Source organism: Aedes albopictus, chromosome 3 (genome assembly GCF_035046485.1).
Source record: "Aedes albopictus strain Foshan chromosome 3, AalbF5, whole genome shotgun sequence".
Taxonomy (NCBI): domain Eukaryota; kingdom Metazoa; phylum Arthropoda; class Insecta; order Diptera; family Culicidae; genus Aedes; species Aedes albopictus.
The window spans coordinates 372,913,645-372,937,433 of record NC_085138.1 but is presented as its reverse complement, the minus strand read 5'-3'; the positions used below and the strand labels follow the sequence as shown (position 1 = coordinate 372,937,433).

At 40.4% G+C, this 23,789-nt stretch overlaps 3 protein-coding genes across 5 annotated transcripts in view; all 3 read left to right on the top strand.

Annotated features, from left to right (window-relative positions):
- LOC109432273 (xaa-Pro dipeptidase) overlaps positions 1-23,789 on the top strand; it is a 757,159-nt gene that overhangs the window by 258,405 nt on the left and 474,965 nt on the right. The window lies entirely within an intron of this gene.
- On the top strand, positions 39-7,102 carry LOC115267796 (zinc finger protein weckle). Of its 2 annotated transcripts, none has more exons than XM_029875114.2 (5): positions 39-176; positions 317-446; positions 3,975-4,051; positions 4,119-4,905; positions 4,971-7,102. In XM_029875114.2, the coding sequence occupies exons 3-5, from the start codon at positions 4,039-4,041 to the stop codon at positions 5,119-5,121; spliced, it is 951 nt and encodes a 316-aa protein (XP_029730974.2). In that variant the 5' UTR covers positions 39-176; positions 317-446; positions 3,975-4,038; the 3' UTR covers positions 5,122-7,102. The 2 variants fall into 2 exon arrangements, with proteins under 2 accessions (XP_029730974.2, XP_029730972.2); XM_029875112.2 differs by having other exon boundaries at positions 126-210.
- Positions 7,350-9,447, top strand: LOC115267777 (zinc finger protein Gfi-1b-like). The gene is made up of 6 exons (XM_062855644.1): positions 7,350-7,377; positions 7,443-7,611; positions 7,678-8,287; positions 8,352-8,698; positions 8,841-9,060; positions 9,121-9,447. Exons 2-6 carry the CDS (start codon positions 7,521-7,523, stop codon positions 9,398-9,400), a joined length of 1,548 nt encoding a protein of 515 aa, XP_062711628.1. The 5' UTR covers positions 7,350-7,377; positions 7,443-7,520; the 3' UTR covers positions 9,401-9,447.

The following is a 23,789-nucleotide window of genomic DNA, read 5'->3' as shown; positions in this document are numbered from 1 at the left end:
GGACATTAAATTGTTTATGGAAGTTGTTCAGTTTTTGTTTACATCGGCTCATTCGTTTTGTCGTTAGTTTTGCAACTAACAGCGATGAAACAATTTTCAATTCATTATTTAAGTCCTTCGTAGATTCATCAGGTCAAAATCACTTGTTCCTCACCAAAGGCGATAACGAAAGAACAGTAGGTTTTTAAAAGTACTTCCAACAGTAACCGAGTAAGCCATCCTCATTACAGATTAATATTATTCATGGAAGCTGTCAAATCCAGAAGTTTACGAGTGTGATTTTATTGTACACAATACATAGTTTAATCATTTTCAGGAGGAACGGAGTGGACTCCTCAATGATAAAGGCCGCCGTTCATAAAGAGAACCAATCGAAGCAGAAACGAGAAGCAAGAGAAACATTACGAAAATTAAATTGGTTCTGAACTCGAAACGAGTTAAAAAAGGTAATTATTAACAGTCTGCATTTCCGATGGATAGCATCTGATCGAATTGAACATGAGGGAAATCGTGAACACACATGTTAACCAAGATTCGTTGATTGAGAGGTATTCATTTTACCTCACGGATATTTCACCACAAACGAAGATACAGACGTCTATGATTTCTCCGAGTTAGAATATACAAGCTGAATATAAAGCAGGTTCTACGTATTAATCTGGTAGGGGGAATTGTACTTCCTTTGCTATGCGGAAACATTTGTTTTTATTCGCTGCTATCCATCGTTAACTGCGTTTAACCGATGTTCTATTAGCAGTGGTTGGCAACTGAGGGATGCGGACTCAACTTTTTTGGTCATTCAATTTGAGCACGTACTCTTTCTTTCAGTGCTCCCCGTTGTAAAGCTTCTTATCTCTATGGAGATCAATTTCGAAGTGCACGCATAAACTACTTCACACAACGTTTAAACCAAGGCTCAAACATATCGATTACAGCAAAAGCTACAATAAAACGTATATTCAGCTGACTTTGTCATTATGGGCTTGGAAGAATAATTTACAAATTTTAGGTAAGTTTCATACATCATTTTCTCACAGATAAAACGTTTTAAACGTTTTCGTATCTGACGGTAAAGTTTGTGTGTCATTAAATGTTTCACTTGTTTTAGCGTGACTAAGCAAACCAAACTTGTATCCAGGCACACTCTGATCATTTTGGAGGTTTGGCAGCAGCCTGGCTGCTGTCAAATTTCAGTCCGCAATCCTCAGGTTGGCAACGGATAAATGCGGAGTTTTTAGATCAGCAAAGGAAGTTCCATTCCCCCAGGTATCTGGTAGAACGGGTTTGTTGACATCTTCCGGTACACTGAAATCAATTTCATTGTACTTTAAACGAGAAATGTGTTGTTGAATTCACAAGCATAAAATTTGGTTAAAAGCACCATAAAATTAGGGAAATTGACTGACAAATGGTTGTTTTGAACTTATTTTTCATTGTGATTCTCTGGCAAAATAACCACGCAGTGTTTTCAAAATACCTACTTAGCATGAGCACTTTTGATAGCAAAAACTACTATGCTCGTGGTAAAGATAATAGTAATGCATGGTTCAATGATGTTACACTCTCGATTTTACCATGTTTGTAGTAGTATTGAATATATTATACCAACGAAATATAACCGAAGTTATTTTGTGGTTAATTTTACTGTTAATGTAGTCAGGTGTTTGTTGACCGACAAATACTTGTTTGTTTTAGCTATAAAAAAAAAAACTTTTTGCGACTTTTTTAATCAAAAACGATTGTGCAAAACAGTGTTATTAATCGCCACCCACCTAAAAAACCAAAAGGTTAGTGAAGGTAAGTCGATAATTCACAAAAATATAACTTTATGCTATTCAGACTTTGCCGCTTTCAGATGCTGATGCTGTTAATGATATTCCGAGCTGACCAGGGAACGTTCAAAAATTACGTCCAACATTTGGGGGAGGGGGGGGGGTCTAGAAATGTGTGACAGTACGTGTATTGGGTATAGGGAAATTGCGTGACAGAGGGGGGAGGGGGGTCTAGAAATCCCGAAAAACGATGGACGTAATTTTTGAATCTTCCCCCAAGAGTATTTTTAGTCTCTCACGGTAAGTTTACATTATTCTTTGAAATGAATAAATTTACTAGAGGTTGTGTTCTTTTCAGGATTGTTGCTATAAAACAGCTCCTAAAAATTCCCGGCACAACCTTGAGAGAATCCCAAAAACGGCTGCAAGCCTCTGCAAACTAACTCGTACCCCAGCTAATTATGTTTTTCAAGTGTTCCTTTACTAGCATCGGACAATCGTGCCAGCGCTTTATGCTTTTTTATTTATGTTGTAGATATTTGTATCTTTTCTGTGTTTTAAACATAAAATAAAATGATTTTAAATAAAACTTGTTGGTTCAAAATTACAATGTAATATTACAAACATACTGCCACGCTGCAGTAAATCTTCGGTAGTCAAAATAAACAACTTCTGTTGTATATTTAACTGATGTATGGTATATTCAATAGTAGAGACAACAATCTTAAGAGAAACTCAGAAGAACAGTAAAAAATACTACATTTCTTCTTATAATAAACATGAAGTCACTTCGGTTGAAAAACGTTGGTGCGAGTCTGTTAATTGTAACCCCCATTGTAGTAAATTTAACTACAAAGCTGCTTTCAGTGTACTAATCAAGGTATACATCGTGAGTGTGATAAAACGATATAGTCGAGTAAAGTTACGTCCAAAAATTGATACATCGCTCGAAAATACGCGTGGATATTATTGCTTGTTCAGAGAAATCATCCAACCTGGCGGAGTAAAGAAGACAAAGAAGACCTGTTCCGCAAACGTCAAACCACTGCACACTTTAAAAAGTATGCACACAACCTTGCAACTAAAAGAAATTGGCAAAAAATTAAATTATGTTCAATGGCGTTTTAACTGCATTCAAAAGTGCAGGAACTACACCTAATGTAGTATAAAAACAATTTACATATTGCAGCATTAATTGCTATAATATAAACCGAAAACTAAAAAAAATCATTATTTTTGAATTTCATAGCAACCCCCTGAGTGAATGCTTCTTAGCGTGCACCGAGCATTTTGACATTTGCGGTAGGACTACGGCGGTGGAAACCACCGCAACCCCGTTGGATTTTTTCTATTTTACCGCAATACAAATTTATTTTCTCGATATTCTCTCGATCAATCAGAGATTTCCGCGTGTATCAAACTTAAGTGTAGATGTTGCACATACCACACGTAAATAATTTTTGATTTTGAAATCTCCCTGCATCTACACATAGATGCAGGAAAATATGAGATTCAAAACATTATTTGGTAGTTCTTACACCATAACTTACCATTTCAAGGTGACTTACTCAAGTTATGGGTTGATGAGAATTATCGAAAGATCTTGATTATTCATTGACATTATTCCCGTTTATAAAATGCCCAGTCGTATTCGTTGAGCTAGGTAGTTTTTCTAAGCCAAAACATATTAAGGACAAACGTCTTGAAATCCCGCTTCAGCAGTGCATCAGAACTTCAGACGCACAAATCTCAAGAAGCAAGCCTCAAACAACTGTGCATTTTTTTATTCTGTTCTTGCTCACTTGTAATAAGCCTAAAATAAGAAGCTCAGGTGCGCTGATATTGTTTACGAAGAGATTTGTGCTTTCGAAATCGTGAGTAGGTGCCAAAGTCGGCCATTGTGGCGGCCATTTTGGGATTCTAACAAGTCTGTCCTTAAAAAAGCCGTAAAAAAACCAACAACACTTTTTCGGGTTCTGGCGATTGTTTTCGGCTTTTTTTTTTTGATATATCGGCTTGTCAAAACTAGTGTCACTCCCCTTGAACAGGTATGGACCCAGATTTGATACAACTGCTAGACAAATGTAAAATACAGTCGTAAAAAGAGAAGATATTCTAATACTTCTCACATTTTTCATGAAATAAAAGTTTCAATTAATCAACATACATTCAAACATTAAGAATTTAAATTTCGTCTTTTAGCTTTTTTGTAAAGAGGATTAGACGCAAACAGGGATCGCTTCGAACAAAGGACGATCAACACGAAATGGATGCTCCAGGTATAACATCGACTCAGTATTCAGTGCAGAATCCTAGTGAAAATCATTATAATCTAACAAATTTCAGACGAAAGTGTACCGCATTCAGCCGCCCTCGGACAGGAATTTTGGCCGGAATTCAAACTGACCTCCCTCCCGGAACCGGAACACGTGGATGTCAAGATTGAACTGCTCGAACCTCAGCTTGAACTAACGGAAGCAAAATCACACGATGATGATGATGATGATCGGAAATACCAGGTCAGTTCCGATAAAACTCGCTGTCAATTTTGTCTGCAATTGCTTAGCGAACTTAGCAGTGAAGGTTCGGCAATTATCAGTCGGGAAAAGGTCGAATTTGTGCTGGGCTCTAACAAGTCGGTCGCCTCTTCGAAAGACTTGGATTGTTGTCCGCGTTGCAAGCAGATGTTCGAAATGTTCCATGAGTTCAAAATGTCCTGTTTGGCGACGTTGGCTCAATCGTGGAGTCTGCTGACTGAGAAGAAGGTTGTGAGAGAGGAAGAACCTGTGTGTGGGGCACATGATCGATGCCCCATGAAAAGAAAGCGTGGACGTCCAAGAAAAAAATCAAGGATCCAAAAGAAATCGAAGTGTGTTTGTGTGACTGAGAAGAGTGTTTCGAATGTGGTGGGAGATGATGAACCTGCATCTGGGATACCGTTCAAAAGAAAACGTGGACGGCCAAGAAAAAATCCTGAGCTTCAGGTGAAAACGGAGGTTGGTCAACGTGAGAAACACCTGTGCAACATTTGTGCCGCCGTGTACGGTAGTCAATCGGCCTTGCGATTGCACATGACACGCCACGGAGAGCCGAAGTTCTTATGCAACGTGTGCGGGAGAGGATTCTACCGAGAGTAAGATTCTTTTGTCTTCGAATGGCGTTAATCGATGTTAATCGTCTTGTTTTACGCATTCGTAGAGATAAGCTGATCAAGCATATCGCGGTCCATTCCGATGCCCGTAACTTCGAGTGCAAAATTTGTGGAAAACGCTTCAAATCGCACGAAGCCAACCGATTGCACCAGCGGGTTCACACCCGAGGAGCGACCGTACGTTTGCCACATATGTAACCAGACATTCAGATATAACTGCGGTCTCAAGGCGCACCTGGAGAAGGGGCACGAAGATCCGGGAGATCTTAGACGTCTAAGGTAGAATCTTTAACATATGGTTTGTTAATGTGGTATAAGCTGTCATTTGTTGTAGCGATCGTTTTGAAGAAGCCTTTTGTATTTGATTATTTTCCTGTGTGCTTATGTACACCTGCGTAGATGCTTGATGATGGATTTTCATGTGGAGTAGTGTAAGGAAAGATGTTTCTGCATTCTAAACCAGTATGCTTAAATAGCAAAAAAGCAGGCAAAATACACCAAATACTCTACAAGACTGACAATTCGTCGTCCTTTCATCGTTTGCCCTTCAGTGTTCTGATGGTATCTGAATCGTCCCGTAGGACTTTCCCAATGTTGTCAGCGATATCGTGGAGTCGACGTTGGCCTTCGTAGATGAGACACATGCTCTTTGTGCGTTGGCAAATCAGTCCATGGTTCAACCGTGTTTTTATCTTTCTCAGGAAAGTTGTTCTTGATTGGTTCCACAGATCACCCCAGCGCTGACGGAATAAGGATTTGATCAATCGTTTAAGATCCATGAGCGGGATGCTGTCGGAGTGTCGTTCACGGGCGTGACCAGATCCTGCGAGAGGATCGGCGTTTTCATTTCCTGGGACACCGCAGAGTTCAGAGATCCACATGTGAACACTGTTTCAGCTGGCGATACCCTCGATCCAGGGGTGTTTCGATCGATATATCAGATTTATGCGCCGATACAACGCTTGTAGAATCGACCAGAACCAAGATTGGGCGGTCAGATAGAGTAGTAGAAGCGATGAAGGCTGCTGCTGCTTCGGCAGAGAAAACTGAGCACTGTGGAGAAAGACTCATGCTGACCGGCGGGAAATCGCTGGATACTCCTAGTCCGACTCCAAGATGGAAAACAGTTACAGCTGTTTTTTGCTTGATTGTCGATTTTCGGCGGTACTGAACGCTAACTTCTGTCTCCAAGCCAGTGGACCTTTGCAAGCGGAGGGAGATCCATGTTGGCTACTGTGTGTAGAGCTCTGTTTTCCTCGATGAGAAGAGAGACCCTATCGTCACTTGTGTTCTTGGTGGACAAGACCACACTCTTGGATGATAGTCATGTGAAAATGGAATGCCGAGCATATGGTCGACCAAGACATCAATAGTCCTGTTCAATGAAATAGGTTGAACATGGTCGGAGTTGCGGTATCCTGCTCTTACCTATTCGTCCACAAATGGGGAAGAGTAGGATGCAGCAACTTCGACCATGTTCAATGTACTTCATTGAGCAGGACTAATGATGGCCATGCTTTCTTCGCGGGTACCGTGAGGTCGTTATTCACTGCTCTTGCTCCATTCGCCGCTCGTTTCATACGATTTATATTCAAAACGTATGGAACGAGCGGTGAATGGAGCATGAGCGGTGAATGGCAACCTTACGGTACTCCTTTTCATAAAGCTGCGAATAAGTCGATTTCCCGACGACGGTTTTTCGGTTTGTTTCGCTGTTGAACTACTCTGAGCAGAAGTGCTTCTTGTAGACAGTCTAGCTGCGCTGTAGTGAGTCGGACAGTGGGAACGTCTTTCAGTATAATCCCGACCTTCGCACTTCTGTCCATATCACTGTAGCTGATTCCAGCTGTCTCCTTCCTGAGTGGCAACGTTTTCCTGAGGCGCCTCTAGTAGCTCTGAAAAGATGTTTGATCTCGGTGTAGCGTCCGGAAGAACATTCTTGCAATCCGAACCGGTGGAATCTATCGGCCGAACAGCAACATCTCTTGAATAAAATGCAACCTACTCGCACAAAATGCTTTACAAGACTGACACATCAGTCTTATTTCATCGTTTGTCCTTTTTACGATCAAATTGAGGCGTTCCTGAAAAAAGTTTGACTTAGTTCAGATTTGTTATAATCTTGTAGTGGAGTGGTTGTAAAACAATAAAGATGTTTCTTTGCTCGGAGCCAAACAAATATTACTTGACAGTTCACACAGCAAACAAAGCAGTGTAAACAAAATGTCATCGATCCTCTTTGGATCATGTTTGTGGAAATTATGTGTTTGTTGACATCGTTCGTTCGATTCAATGTTTTGGCGTCTTGCGGTTCTATCTCTTATTCGAAAAAACTGTAAATTTTAACAATTTGTATACTGGAAAGAATCTATTGCTCTATGAACTCGTAACTGTGGACTTTCCATATCTGTGAAACGACTGTACTGACACTGGTAGTAATTTGGAAGTAATATCGTAAGTATCCTTCAACTATTGTATATACTACTCCATTTACACATCATCGTATCTCTGAACATAAGCATTGCAACAATTTGTAATCTAACGTGAAGCGTGGTATATCGAATACACATATGTGAATAGTGCAAGCCAGCTATAATATGCCCAGGTATACCAGGAAATCTCATTCCAATCCGAAGAAATCGGAACTTCCAGGGTCATCCAACGATCATCTTGAAATGTTCGTTCAAGGTATGCCACCTAACCAAGGTATTGACATCTACTGTCCATTAATCAACGTTTTCCAACCCTTAACAGACGGAACCTCGGTCATCGACGCCGAAATCAAACAGGAAGAGGAACAGAAGCACGAGCTAAATCCACTGGAGTCGAAACCACTGGGTGAAGTTAAGGTGGAGCCTTTGGAACCAATCGGGGATCCATTCGGGCAGCCAGATCGGAACTTCGACCAGCCTCGCTGTCAATTTTGTCTCAAGTCGATTAGCGGAGATCAAGCTACCATCACGCGGAAAATGATCACCTATGTTTTAGGTGTACGGAAACTGGCCGCGTTTTCCGAAAGTCCGGACTGCTGCCTAGAGTGTAAGAAGATGTTTGAGATGTTCCACGAGTTCAAGAAGTCGTGCCTGGCGGCTTTGGCTCGTTCGAAGGAACTGTTGGCGGAAAAAAAGGTTTCGAATACGGTTGAACCCTCGCGGCGGGATTCGATGCTTTTACTGGTGGAAGTAAACGACGAAAAAGCTAGTAAGATTTCTGGGTCGCCAATTCATAAATTTGATTCAGATGTTGAAGAGACAGGATTTCAGGATGATACTGACGAAGAAAGCATGGAACCGGTTTCGGTGGTGCCACCGACGGAGAACACCATCGAAACGGTATTCGATAGTCCGGAAAAGTTATGCGAAATGTAAGTTTGAAAATTAATTCAAATGATTAACGTCATTCACACATCTAAACTTTATATAAACTAGGAACTGGCTCACCTATCCCGAAACATCGCCGAAAGAAACGGCACCTGAACCGAGCATTCCACCTGTCCCTATCGAAGATCTTCCCAGCGACAAACCCAAAAAACGAAGAAATGTCAAATCAAAAGACAAACCCCCGCGCAAAAAGTCCAACGTTGACCATCCTACATCGAATCATTCTGAATCCGGACCAGACGATGGTTCCGATTCGGCACCGGCAAATTCGGTATCAAAAGAATCAAAACCTCGGAAACCGAAAAAGAATAAGAAAACCAATTACGCATGTGATCAGTGCCCGGAAACATTCACTACCGAACACCAGTGGACGTTGCATATGAACAGACACAAAGGTGAGTCAATTGGCTGAACCAGTTTCGGTAGGAAACTGTTGCGGCTTCGATACACAGCTGGATTCAGTTGGAAGCTGTACACGCTTCGATTAGGAGCTGTACTAGCTTCGATCGGATTACTTTATTGATCGATCCTTTTCAGGCATTCGGACGGTCGCCTGTCGCCGCGAAGGCTGCGACAAGAAGTTCTTCGACACTCAGCATCGCCACGCGCACGAAATCGGCTGCGGCAAGGATGTGAAGATTATGTGCAGCGTGTGTGCCGCCATCTTCCGCTCGATGAGTGCCCTGCGCACCCACATGGCCAGCCATGGAGAACTGAAGCACTTTTGCAAAGTCTGCGGCAAGGGTTTCTACCGGAAGTAAGCTCTCTGTAACATGGTTGTTGACGATCATGTCCTTATCTACCCATCCAATTCTAGAGCCAAGCTGGACAAGCACGCCTCGGTGCATTCCGATGCGCGGAACTTCGAGTGCAATGTGTGCGGCAAGCGGTTCAAGTCGAAGGAAGCCAACCGGGTGCACCAGCGTGTTCACACCGAGGAACGACCGTACGCGTGCCACATCTGTAGCAGGGCTTTCCGATACAACTGCGGACTCAAGGCGCACCTGGAGAGGGGGCACGATCCGGCCGATTTACGGCAGCAGGATCTGGCAGCTGCTGGTAATAGTTCTTTCGGAATATCTGGCGGTTTGTACTGATGCGAAGGATCTGTAAGCTGTTACATTACATCACAAGAATTGATCAATATGGCTTTTGTTTATAATTTTGAAGAAGCCCTATGTGTCTACATAGTTTGGGAGGTCCCAGCCCAGGTACACACGTTTCTACAAAACTACTGGTCCAGATCTACAACACCCCGCATCAACCGACTCCAACTTGATGGACATGGAAGATAACGAGGATAATGGCATAAGGATCATCATCAACCCCCAAGAATCTTCAGCAAATAGCAAAGGATCCGAAAACAACAATAAGGGTTCTACGGAAACCAAAGGTCCATCCAACTATCTGGATCCGAGATAAGGCGCCCAAATGCCCTCAAACCGTGCGCCTCAGAAAAACGTTTTTGGACAAGATTTTCCCATCACCTAACTCAATACAGCCCTGCTAGACCTTCTACAAGAAGCACTTCTGCTCAGAGTAGTTCACCAGCGAAGCGAGCCGATAAAACCCAAATTCAACAACCTTATCTACAAGTCCGTTTACATGGTTCCAATCTGTAAGGATTGAAAGACTGCTGAGTGACTGACGAGAATTTCCCCATTCATGACACCCTGGGAAGGTGCAGCGCTTTTGGCAATGGATGAAGCGGCGATTCCACGGCCAAACATGATCCGAGTATTCTTCCCACAGAGCACTAACTATGACGACGATTGTATTAAGGGTATCATAGGAAGCCAAAATGACATTTCAATAACTAATTGACGTATTGTGAAACGATCCACTCTAACAGACATTCATGTCCAATCTAAACACACTCTCAACTACCGATTTGATGAAATACACGTTAGGAAGATTACAGATCAGCCGACTGCCGCTACCGCCAAGCCGACCCAAGAGCAATCTGAGGAAGCCTCCGGTTCGAGCGAAGTCAGTAAATCTCACCCCAAAAGCATCATGAAGACTCTAAAGGAAAAAGCTCGAAGCTTACATGCGACCCCCTGATCTAGTAGTACCAAATCAAAGATATCTAAACCGGACAAAGGAGGTGAGTCGAAACTGGCGGGCCAAACGACATCCTGAAGATCCACAGCATCCAAAGTCGGACAATCGTCGTACGGACAATAGCGGAAACCTCCATTCCATTGAGAACAAAATCCCTAACGCCTACCAAAAGAATTGTCCAACTAAATTAACTAGGGAATCGCGCCACTTGGGCGTGGCTTCTATATTCGTCTGTTTTCCACTATAACTCAGTCAAATTTGAACCAATTGACACAACTTTTGGAATGTGGTGAGATAGGCATAGTATCTTCCAGTGTACAACATTTCAAGTCAATTGGTTCAAAATTGACTGAGTTATAGTGGAAAACAGACGAATATAGAAGCCACCGCCCAAGTGGTGCGATACCCTAGTTTGAGCAGAGATATTCCATATGGTGGAATAAAACCCTTGAGAAGCTTAGAAGAATTGCGCGTAGGGAATTCAACCGCACCAAACGAACCGCCAAACGAAAATCATGGAATAGAATGTGTGAAAGCATAGAGAATACACTCGTAGCAGGGCTGGTAGCAACATCTGATGGTCAAAATAGTTAATTTAGTGACCAATTTCTCGAAAATAGTGACCAAATAGTGACTTACAGATAGCAAAAAAGTGACTAAATAGTTACTTTTGGCACAAACATGAATGTTTAGTGATTTAAAATTGTTGGACGAACTTGATTCAGAAAACCCTGGAGTATCGCATAATGAACATTTTCAACACTGGGAAAAAAATCTTCATTCCTTCTATGTGTCCGGGACATGGATTTTTGCAATGGGGGTAAACAAAATGTTTTCCATTAGTGCGACTCATACTTTTGATGAGGCACCATACAGCAGCGACTCATACAATTTAGAGCACATACTATTCATGCGCTAATTTGCCTGCGTAATCGGGTATTTGTTGCATATACTTTGGATGTGGTTTGACACATGGATATTTGCCATTAAGTATGAGGTAATTTTCCTGAGTGAAGAAAAAACTTTCACTCATTTTAAAAATTGTATAAACTAGCATGTATATTCAATTTCCTAGCAAAAAAAGTGCAACTAAATGGGCACAGATGAGCATGTGGCTGATCGTCAATAGATGTGCTGATCAACATTAACCCTGTTCTTCCCATGGTCGCTCTACTAGAGCACCATCGGTTTTCGACGAACTCGGGACAAACGGAATTAGATGAATATAATGCAATGATTTTTTAGAATATGATTGTGACTTTATAAGATTAACCCAACTACTAACTACTTATTCCAATAGTAGAACTATTCATAAACAATCAAAATTCTATTGATTTACAACAAAACATTTTTTATTGGTTTCGAAAAATGCAGCCAATTTGCAATAATTTTTGTTCAAGTTATTGAACGATTTACTGAATAGATTTCTATGAATATAATTGCCAGGTATTTTTTCGTACTTGTAGACAGAATTCAGGGGAACATCTTTGAGGGATTGATAAAATTCTCGGAGAAAATTCTGCCAAGAATGAAAATGAAAATTTTTATTAAAATTTTCATATTTCGTGGCGATGTCTGAGGGAATGTGAATGTGAAATTTCTTAACAAAATCGTTGGAAAACTTGAACTAGAAAATGTGTTGGCATGAAATTTGAACATTACGAACATTTTCTGGTCCAATAAGTTATCTCTTTTCTTTTCTCAGATCTAAACGGATACGAGAGAAAATATGTTGATTCGATTGCGCCTGACACAGCACAATGATGTTCTCGACTGATTATTGGGTTTATTCTAGGAAGAAAAAAGTGTAGAGTAGTTTTGGGAGGACTGTCCATTTTTCTTTGGAAAATGTCATGAAGAAAGTTTTCTTTGAATAAAAAGTGTTTATTTTACGGTATCCTGAAACAAATCAAATATTTTTCGGCAATTTTTTGGAAAATATCATCTCGGAGATATATCTGAAAGATTTTAACCAACATATATTTTACGAATGCAGAGTTATTCTTGTTTTTATGTATTTTTTTCAAAAAGTATTTGAGGGGTACTGTAAAAATATATTCCAAATATTATACAGGGATTGAAAAACCACATTTTTTCGGGACTGCATGTGTTAGATATTTTGAAAAAAAATTATCAAGCTCACGAAATCTGTCAAAATTTCTTCCAGGAACTTCACCATAATGTCATCAGGAAAATCTTGCAATGAATTCATACAGATTGTTCTAAATATTTATACATAAAGAAGCACAAGGCTTTCAGCCAAAAGTTTCAAGAGTACCAAAAATGCCAAGGTAATTTTGCCTGTAATTTATAGAAAAAAAACATCAGATTTTTTTTATTTTCGAGAATAGCACTACAAACTCCTGTTTGAAGTGTAGTCACATGAATCATATGTTAAAAAAATAACACTGTTACTCTATTAAGGCGATTAATGAATTTGCGACCATACCATTATAAACTAGACATTTTATTGTTTTCAGTAACACATAGCTTTAAACACTATTTTAGATCAACTCTTGTTCTACTCACTGACAGGATTTCAAGACGATGAAAATAGTTGAAAATAGTGACTTTTTAACAGAAAAAGTGACTTTAGTTGAAAAGTCTTGAAAATAGTGACTTTATATTGCGATTTTTTTTTCGACTTAGACTTCGGTGCGATAAATTTCGTCGTACTCATATTTCGCTTTCGATTTCGCTGTCAATCTCAGTCGCAGGGTTTTTGCAATTCGCCCGATAATGTGACAGTTTTCGCCGGCCGTCTCAATATTTACCATTAAGGTCTTTTGTTCTCGGTCCACCAGCTGGTCATGTTTACACAACAGAACCAGCTGGTTCACTGATGTTTACATTCATCCTTATTGTTCGCAACTACCAGCTGTTTATGTTTTCATAACAAAATCAGCTGGTTTCGCCTGAATCGGGGAAAGTAGGCGAAAATGTGTCATAATTGTTAGGTTAGCACCATATTAGGGCGAGTTCAATTTCGTCGCCAAAGTCTGATTATTCGTAAAAAATACAATAGTGACTTAGACAAAAAAAGTGACCAAGTCACTAAATAGTGACTCGCTACCAGGCCTGTCGTAGTGACCAAACTCCAAAAAACTCTTCTGAAGAACCACTCCAATGGTGTAGGTAGCCTCCGAAAGACGGACGATTCGCTCACTGTAGAGTTAAGCGATAAAATGAGCGAACTGTAAAAGATCCACTTCCCTGATTCAATCCCTGAATCGAGCATCGGCGATCAAGACACTAGAATTGCTGTCTCACAACCATAAGAGATCCAATCATGGGTTTCAGGATCTGGAAAAATACACAACAAAGGTTGCAAAGGGAGCTTTAACTCGGGCCAGGGTTGAGATCTTTGGAGTCTCCTGAAGTCTCCTGGCATGAATGAAATATTCTCAGCGTTGATACGTAATACGTAAGGGTCTAGAGGGAAACGAGATTGCTGATGAGCTAGCCAGGAATGGATCTAATGAAAGGTTCATGTTGGATCTCAGACGAGTTCTGGTAAAACGGAATTGAATATGGTCAGTCAGTGCCTCTGGAGCCGACCTTCTAATACCCATCGTAGGTTCAATGTTCTTGGCAATCCCTTCTTAGGGCCTATACTGAGATATGGATCTCATCCCCAAGAACCCAGGTGGCTTCATAAAGCTAGTCTAACCGGAACGGGGGAATCTCACACACTGTAACTCAGGATCTCTGTTCATCAATAACAGTTGGTCAGCTCCAGTGGCGTCTCGTAACCTCACTTCTACCTGATCTTTAGGGTCGTTGCATTTACGTAGAGGATCAAATTGAAAATGGACCGAAAGGACAATTCTCGTCAATTTCTACAAATTACAAGCCATTTTGTTATATTTCTCCAATAAGTCTTTGCGGAGATTTTCGCAAAATTTCACCGGGATTCCTTCGGATATTTCTCCTAGAATTTCTTACAAGAAATCTCGTTGGTTTCCCAGGAGATATTCCGAGAAAAACGCAAGAACTGGGGTGCAATTTTTGAAGAAATTCCAAAATCTCAGGTAGATCACTGCAGGTAGATAATATCTGAAAAAAAAATCACGGGACGAACTCCATGAGAAATACCAAAAGTAGGTAGCTCCTGCAGCAATCCTAGAAGATCCTCCATAACATCTGAAAAATGCAGAAAGTTCAGGATAAATTCTGAAAAACTATGAGAGACAATTCAGGATCAAAACCGGAAGGAATCTTCTGAGAGAAGTCCTGGGAGAAACTCCGAGAGAGATCTCAAAAGAAATCCCGCGAGTATCTTCGGGAAATATACCAGCTGAAAATTCTGTAGAAATCCAAAGAGAAACTAGAAGAAAGCTATCTGAAATTTCTTGAAGAAATCACAGCAGAAACTTTGGAAAAAAATCCTGCAGAGAACTCCTTAAAACCCTTGAAGGAGCTTTAGTAGGAATCCCAGGAATAACTCCTTCAAGAGGAATCCCGAGAGAAACTCTAACAGAAATTCCGGGTGGTATCACATTTCCCGGAATGCCATCTCCCGGAATGCCATTTCCCGGAGTGACATTTCCCGGAATGACACATTTCCCGGAATGCCATTTTCCGGAATGCCACTTCCCGGAATGATCATTTTCCCGGAATGCCATTTCCCGGAATGACACATTTCGCGGAATGCCATTTTCCAGAGTGACATTTCCCGGAATGATGTTCGATCATTAGGGCTGAAGTATGTTAAGCCGAGGTACATCAGAACGAAAGTGTCAATAGGCCGAATATGTCATTATAGGTCTTATGACTTTTGTGGTGAGTTGCGTGTTATCTTCTTGGCAGTTGAACTGGTAATGAATTCAATCATAATTCTCAGCAAACTTGATTAGCACAAAAATACCACATACCTATTTTTTTCTTTATAATTTAAAGAGCCTTTTATCAAGCTTTTAATATATAAAATGGTGGATTTTATTTCTATCGTGCCGTCATGGTTGTCCGTGAGGGAATTTGATTGGCATGTCCTCATTGGACCAACGATCCGGTTGTCCGTGAAGGACTTCGTTTGTCGTGCTCTCATCGGACCAACCAGCCGGTTGTCCATGATAAATCGAAGATGTTTTAGTCGAAAGCCCTTAGACCTCCTCATCCACCATGGAAAAGTCCATACAAAAAAACAACAAATGCAACTAACCCATCATTTTGAAGCAAACTACCACAGCTTTACTAGGACGACCACTGGGCAGCCTAATGAAATGGTATTATTATGAAACTGTATACACCTCGAAAGAACAGCCTATTTTTAAAAGAAGGAAAAATCTCTGATGGGAGAGTTAGTAGAGTGACCGCCAATAGTACAGTATAGCAGCCGAGTTGAATTGTTTGATTATCATAAATGCATATACATACTACTAACTCTCTCATCAGAAATTTTTCCTTCTTTTAAAGATAGGCTGTTCTTTCGAGGTATATGTATACAACATTAGCAATTCATTTAATTAGGATGCTATGATGCTGTAATACTGACCACATCACAAACTCTCCCATCAGAGATTTTTACTTCTTTTGAAAATAGGCTGTTCTTTCAAGGTGCACATACCTCGAGCACATATTGTGGATTTACCGGCTACTTGTATTCTACCGGTTACTTAAATAGCCTTTACAAAGTAGCCGCTTTCATATAAAAATCAACTTAATTGTCAAAAAATGAATATCGCTAAGTAGCTAGTGGCAACGAGGATTAGCGCATACAATAAAAATGTTTAAAGCCATTTTTAAGTTACTCTTTTTCTAAAACGGCTACTTTGGAGGGCATACTGAAGCGACCGGTAGAATACAAGTAGCCGGTAAATCCACAATATCAAAATCAAACTATTCGACTAGGCTGCCCAATGTCCGTCCTTAGAATTTAAGTCATCCAATTTAATGATCTAGTACCTTAGCTCTCTAAAACCCGCAAAAATAGTGATTCCGGGAAATGTCACTCCGGGAAATGGTATTCCGGGAAATGGCATTCCGGGAAAATGATCATTCCGGGAAGTGGCATTCCGGGAAAATGATCGTTCCGGGAAATGTGTCATTCCGGGAAATGTCACTCCGGGAAATGGCATTCCGGGAAGTGGCAATCCGGGAAATGTGATACCACCAAATTCCGCGACAACATCTCCTGTACAACTTGAGAGAAATGCTTGTGGAGGTCTCGGGATAAATCCTGGTTGAAACCCACGGGAATTCATTCAGGTCACTCTATGACGTAAAATCGTCTAACAGCTTGGCTTTTATTCATGTTTAGCAACATGGAATTCTCAAGCGTCGGTAGCCGTGTGGATAAAACACGGTCTCGGTGATCCGGACGTTCATGGATCGAATCCAGTCTGCATCATTTTAAGATTTTTTTGTTCTTTTCATAAGTCTATCTTATGAAATTTGTCATAGCAAGCACGATCAATTTTCATAAGGTACTAGCTGTCCCGGCAAACTTTGTCTTGCCGTCTTCCGGTGGTTTGACAACTGTTGAGATCAAAATAGCACCGCACTCTAGATTGGTTTCGTTTCGATCGTGTTGATCTCCTTCCCAGCTCATGAAAAATCAGCATTTTGTCTATTTTCTTACATTTTAGTTCATTATCCTAACTTTTTTTTACATATAAACACAGCCACCACGAATACGAATCGAACCATGCAAGAGTCATGCTGATCGGTCCACCCGTTCTTGAGTTTTGTTGCCTCAAAGCAACTTCAAACTCATTTATATATATATAGATTCTTATATAATATGTCATCCATAAGAATTAGTTATAGCAAATTTTCATAAGGTATTTCGATGAATTTCGCTAGTTTTTTTCGCTGCGTGTATGACGTACACATAATTTTCACACTTACTTACCTTACCGGTCAGGCTAAGGCCGGGGTGGCCTCTGCTGTACATAGTAGCCGCCTCCATTCCACTCGGTCCATGGCTGCTTGTCTCCAGTTCCGCACTCTGCGTAGGGTCCGCAGATCGTCCTCTACTTGGTCGACCCACCTAGCTCGCTGCACTCCACGTCTTCTTGTACCGGTCGGATGACTCTCGAGAACCATTTTAGTCGGGTTGCTATCCGACATCCTGATGACGTGACCCGCCCACCGTAGCCTCCCGATTTTCGCGGTATGGACGATGGTTGGTTCTCCCAGCAGCTGATGCAGCTCGTGGTTCATTCGCCTTCTCCACGTCCCGTCTTCCATCTGCACTCCGCCGTAGATGGTACGCAACACCTTCCGTTCGAAAACTCGAAGGGCGCGTTGGTCCTCTGCACGTAGGGTCCATGTTTCGTGCCCATAGAGGACGACCGGTCTAATCAACGTTTTGTAGATGGTTAACTTCGTGTTACGGCGAACTTTATTCGATCGTAGAGTTCTGCGGAGTCCAAAGTAGGCACGATTTCCTGCCACAATGCGCCTCTGAATTTCTCTGCTGGTGTCGTTGTCGTCGGTCACCAGTGAGCCCAAGTACACGAATTCTTCAACCGCCTCGATTTCATCACCGTCGATATGAATTCGGGATGGCGGGCGCGGTGATTCCTCCCTGGAGCCCTTTGCCATCATGTACTTTGTCTTCGACACATTAATGACTAATCCGATTCGCCTGGCTTCACTCTTTAGTCGGATGTACGTTTCCGCCATCGTCTCAAATTTACGAGCAATAATATCAATATCATCGGCGAAACCAAGCAGCTGAACGGACTTCGTGAAAATCGTCCCACTCGTGTTTATCCCCGCTCTTCTTATTACACCCTCCAAAGCAATGTTGAACAACAAGCACGAAAGACCATCACCTTGCCGTAACCCTCTGCGAGATTCGAAGGGACTCGAGAGTGTCCCTGATACTCGAACTACGCACATCACTCGATCCATCGTCGCCTTGATCAACCGTATCAGTTTATCCGGGAATCCGTATTCGTGCATAATCTGCCATAGCTGTTCTCGATCGATTGTATCATACGCCGATTTGAAATCGATGAACAAGTGATGTGTGGGCACGTTGTAATTTTCACACATTCTCCCTGATTTGCAGCGATGCTCCACAGTGAGTAACTGTTACAATGCGAGGTGTGTAGCAGTTTAAGCGTGATCGTCTATTTCTAGATTGAGTTCAAATAAGGGCGAAAGTAACATGATCGATTTCTCTTCATCGACTCTTTCTTCTTCAAATTAGAGTGACAAGATGCAAGCACAGTGATGCAAGTTTGATTGAACTTTTTTTACGTTTGGACGCAAGATCGCATCCCAACCTGGCGTTTAATGGCCAAAAAGTGCAACCTTACTTGCATCTTGTAACTTTAAGAGGAGAGGGTCGATGAAGAGAAATCGATCAAGTCAGTTAGGCCCTTATGAAAAATCATTGTCGAATTATTCATGTCTCTACCCAAACTACCCACAACAGCTACCCAGGGTGTCTACTACCTGAAAAAACCTGGAAAACCGGGAATCATCAGGGAATTTTATTTAACAGGGAAAAGCCTGGAATACTCAGGGAATATTTTGAGTACTCAGGGAAATTTTAATCCGATAAAAAAAACATTGGGTCGCATGAATAAAAACCTGGAAGTAAAAATCCATATAGAAATTTCGCTACAAGGACTTTTTCCAGAAATTTCGTCATGTTTTTTTCTTTAACTTCTTCAGAAATAGCTCCTGGAATGTCTCACAGGATTTCTTATAAAATTCCTTCCGCATTCTTGACGCTATTTTTCTTGGTATTTCTTTTTGATTTTTTTCCGGAAAGGAATACTTCCGGATTCCTTCCAGGATTCCAGAATTCCAACCGATTTCTCCTGGAGTTTTTCACGGGGATGCTATTTCTTCCCGGAGTTCCTCCAGTGTTTTGCTCAAAGAAATCTTTTTTGGATTTCTATCAGAATTTATCCCGAATACTATATAAGAATTTCTGTCGGGATAAATCGTGAAATTTCTTTCGGCATTCCTCATGGAAATTTTACGCAATTCCTTCCGGTGTTCCTATTGAGACTTCCCCAGAAGATCTTCCCAGATTTTTTTTCAGAGTTGCTAAAGGAGTTATTCCTGGGGTTTCTACTAAAGTTCCGCCAAGGTTTTCTGAAGGAGTTTTTACGAATTTACTGCAAGAGTTCCTCAAGAGATTTCTTTAATTTTTTTTCCTGTGATATCTTCAAACAATTGCTTTGGGATGTTCTCCCTGGTCTCCTACAGGAATTTCTTAAGTTTTTGCGAGGTTGGTCATGAGATGTCTCTCAGAGTTTTTCTTCTTTACTTTGGACTTTCTCCTAAGATTTTTTTTTCCAGAGTGCCTTCTGGGATTTCCACAGGAGTTATTTCTGATATTTCTCATTCAATTCTTCTTTTGCATTCTTTCAGAGCAGGCTATTCCTTGTAGTTGTTCCGGATTTCTTGCAGTGATCTACCTGAGATTTTTTTACAGATATTCTCTGCATTAATCCCGAAATTCTTCCCGGAATCTTTACTAGAAATTGTCTCGAGATTCTGGATACTCCCTTAAGGATTTCTCCCAAAGTTATTGCAGGGATTCTTCTACGGGTTTTCCTCAGAATGTTCCCTGAAATAACTTACGAAATACCTTATAGGAAATTCCTGGAGAAATATTCGAGAGAATTCAAATAAACGCTTGCGAGAAACTCCGCAAAGTGTTATAGAAGAAGTCTTGACTTAAGGAAAAACCTAAGAAAAATGAGACATCTCGAAAAAAGTTCTAGGTAATAGTAATCCCGAGAAGAAATATTAAGGACATCCAAAGAAGAATTCTGAAAACCTCATGGAATCCTGAAAGCTACGGACGAAGTTCCGCGAGGAAAATAAGAGAAACATCGGAAAACTATCGGTAAAAATCCCGACATAAACTATTGGATAGATATCCCGGAAAACCGCTAAAAAGACACGGACACTGGCTTCAGCCGGCGGCTGTACCGATTGAACGAAATTTAACACGGAGTGGCTAAGAATCAGAAGCTATTCTTGTGAAAAATTTCATCGCTCGGAGACAGAAAGCCCCCACCCTCCCCCTAAAAAGTCTACGTGATTTATGAATGGCCCCTAACCGCATGGCTATGAGGCTCAACCAATGACATTGAAGAAACTTTGAATAGTTTTGGATGGATCTTCAGGAGAAATCAAGCGAGAATCTCTAAAGTATATCGGAAAACATTTGCAAGAAACATCGGGACGTATTCAAACAGATATGTCGTGAAAGAATCCTGCGGAAAGCCAGGAAGAAACTTTGGTAGAAATTCCAGGAATTATGCTCAGAAAACTTGAAAGATTTTTTAAAGAGTGGGCGAATTTACATATTGTCGGCAGTTTTGTTCTCTTCGCCATGGGGGGTTTTTTGAAACCTGTTGAACTCAGAGTTGGCATCAAATCCTTCCCATACCAAGCTGAATATGATCAAGTTTCAGGATATTTGGCCGACATAAATCCCTCATGACAAAGAGAACCAACCTGCCAATGATACCCTGAGTCACCTTTTATAATTTTTAGAAAATTTGGGTTATTTTTTTAATTATAAACTTTCAAAATTTCATCTGGAAAAAACTTGGAAAACTCAGAGAATTTTATTTTGAGTTATGAGTAGACGCCCTGCTCAGGGTTGTTACGAGAAGCGTGGAAGAAAATCCGCGCCAAATCCGCGCGAGCAAAATTTAAATCCGCGCCAAATCCGCGCGATTGTGAAATCAAATTCGCATCAAATCCGCGAGAGTTTGGAAGTTAAGTTTCATTATTCTACATTACGTATATACATATTAAACATAAAATTTGAACAAACTTCAATAGTGTATAAAGAAAAGGCACCTTAACTGGAATGGATTAATTAAGTGCTGGATGGGAGTTGAACTGTTGATTCGTAAATTAACGCAGTTCATCTTAAAAGTTTTCTGCAATTTGAACACGTTTTGTCACAACTCTATTTCATGTTTTTTTTTTCAGCAATATTCCATCAATAATTTTTAGTAAATTCGCTGTAGCAATCTACAGAGCGTTCTCGGAGATATCTGCTAGAGTTTGTCATTCAGGAGAATACAACCAAAAGATTTGTGAAGAAATTTCTAGCAAAGAAAATATTGGAAAATTAAAAATAAATAATCATCATAGAGCTATCCCCTAGAAATCGTTAAAGAACCTGAATGAAACGGAAAGAATTTCTGAAGTTTTTATATACAGCACCTGATTCAAAATTTTTCTAGGAATTCTTAAAATAATGAGCATGAATTTGAGTAGGACATTGTGAGGGTAATTCTTAGCAATTTGAAAAAATAGTAATGTCTGGAAAATCCCAGTGAGACATTATAGAAAGAAACTTAAACGACAGATAAGTAATATCCAGGGGGAATACCTTTGGGCTCGTCTACGAATTATGTAGACTGTTAGGGAGCAGGGGTGGCCTGGTCAAAGTCTAAGCTTCATACTAATTTCAAAAATTGTGTATGGACAAAGTCTATTAGGGTGGTTATGAAATTGTCAAAAATAAGTCTTCGTAGTTTTTTTTTCTATCTGTATTAACGAGATTTTTAGCCCTAGGCTAGTTCATCTCGGGACCCACGCTTTACTTCCCTTCCGAAGGAAGAACTCACATTTTGTGAGTTTGTCGGGAGTGGGATTTGATCCCAGGTCCTCGGCGTGATAGTTCTAGTGTTCTAACCATCCCACCAGGTCCGCTTCCAGTCTTCGTAGTTTATGGAATGCGTCTTGAGGAAATACTGAAGAAATTCCAAGGGGAACATATGGGAAGATGCCTGTACAAACAGAAAATACCTTCCTCCGCAGTTAAAATACTAAAAAAATCCCAACAGCAAAGCAATCATTGGAGGGAACTCTGGGAAAATTCCTGAAAGACGATGTTGCACTTTTTCTTGCTGGTTTTAAAATTCTTTCAGGTTTACCTTTCTAGAATTTCTCTAGGTACTTGTCCAGTTATTTATCCAAGATTCCTCAGAATTTTTCTCCAAAGTTTTCACCATTAATTCTCGTAGGCATTTATATGCTTTTTTATAAATTTCCTTCATGGTGCCACGACAGTTGTTCTAAAATAATCTAAGGATTTCTACTACTAATAGTGTTACATATAACTATGCGATGTACCACTCTGAAAATTCCAACGGTAAATCTGTTGTTACGGGAGCTTTTCTAGTGGCTTCTGATGGATGGATTACTCCAGCCATGGATTTCTGAGAAATATTTGTAATGAAATTCCTAGAATCATTTTTCAAAAGATCAAAAGATCAATCAATCCTTGCGCGTATGGAATTTGTCCCCTCTGTTCTAATGCCGTGCGCGCTTGTTATACACTACAGCCAGCGTGCACGACTTTAGAACTAAAATTATTATAGTTTTGTCAGAAACTTCTTTCTTTTTCTTCTTTCGATATTTTTACAGATTTTTTTTACAGAAAAAAATCAGGCATTACTATACAAATCACTCGAGATTTTTATAGATGAAAACATTAACCCAAAAAAAGAAAAAAGTTCATTCAAAAAGATCTTACGAACAATATCAGAAAAAACCTTAGAGGAATTCCGGGGATACACCCTGAAGAAGACCCTTGATGATTAGTTGGATTTTGTTATAGAATTTCAAGACGTTTTCGGAGGAGAGCTTGAAGTTTAGTTTATTCCTCTAAATCCAATAGATGATAATGTTATATCGGATGATCATTTATAAAGGTTAGAGAGTGCTAGCATGATTTACAGGGTTGTTACAAGAACCGTGGAAAAAAATCCGCGTCAAATCCGCGCGAGCAAAATTTGAATCCGCGTCAAATCCGCGCGATTGTGAAATTAAATTCGCGCCAAATCCGCGAGAGTGTGGAAGTAAAGTTTCATATTCCAACATTACCTAAATAATATTAAACATAAAATTTGAACAATCTACAATAGTGTATAAAGAAAAGGCACTTTCAACTGGAATGAACTATTTGAGTGCCGGGTGGAAGCTGAACTGTTGATTCGTAAATTAACGAAGTTCATCTTAAATGTTCTAAGCTTTCTGCAATTTGAAGACCTTTTGTCACAACTCTATTTCATGTTTTTTTTTTCAGCAATATTCCTTCAAGAATTTTTAGTAAAATCGCTGTAGCAATCTACAGAGCGTTCTTGGAGATATCTGCCAGAGCCCGTCATTCAGGAGAATATACAAAAAGATTTACCGTCAAGGCACCATTCACCGTGGATTTAAGATGATTTGGGGCATATAAGGGCAGTCATTTGACACCAGTCTCATAAACATTGTTGGTGCCGCTTTTAATTGCCTTCATTATAGGTTAAAATTAAAGCAATATCCTCAGAAAGAGAAAAATTTTCACAAAATTTGATGATATAGTACAATTAATAAAGGGTAGTAGGGTTGCCTAATTCCGTGGTAGGTCACCATTCACCGTGGTAGTAGGGACCCATTCACCGTGTATGAGAAATTTTATTCTACTTTGTTTAA

What these genes read in the sequence shown, in the direction of transcription:
- LOC115267777 (XM_062855644.1), top strand. Translation starts at nt 7,521, where the DNA reads ATGCCCAGGTATACCAGGAAATCTCATTCCAATCCGAAGAAATCGGAA. An exon ending in TCTTGAAATGTTCGTTCAAG is followed by an intron (nt 7,612 to 7,677) that starts GTATGCCACCTA and finishes AACCCTTAACAG; the next exon opens with ACGGAACCTCGGTCATCGAC. An exon ending in GCATATGAACAGACACAAAG is followed by an intron (nt 8,699 to 8,840) that starts GTGAGTCAATTG and finishes GATCCTTTTCAG; the next exon opens with GCATTCGGACGGTCGCCTGT.
- LOC115267796 (XM_029875114.2), top strand. An exon ending in GGGAGAGGATTCTACCGAGA is followed by an intron (nt 4,906 to 4,970) that starts GTAAGATTCTTT and finishes ACGCATTCGTAG; the next exon opens with AGATAAGCTGATCAAGCATA.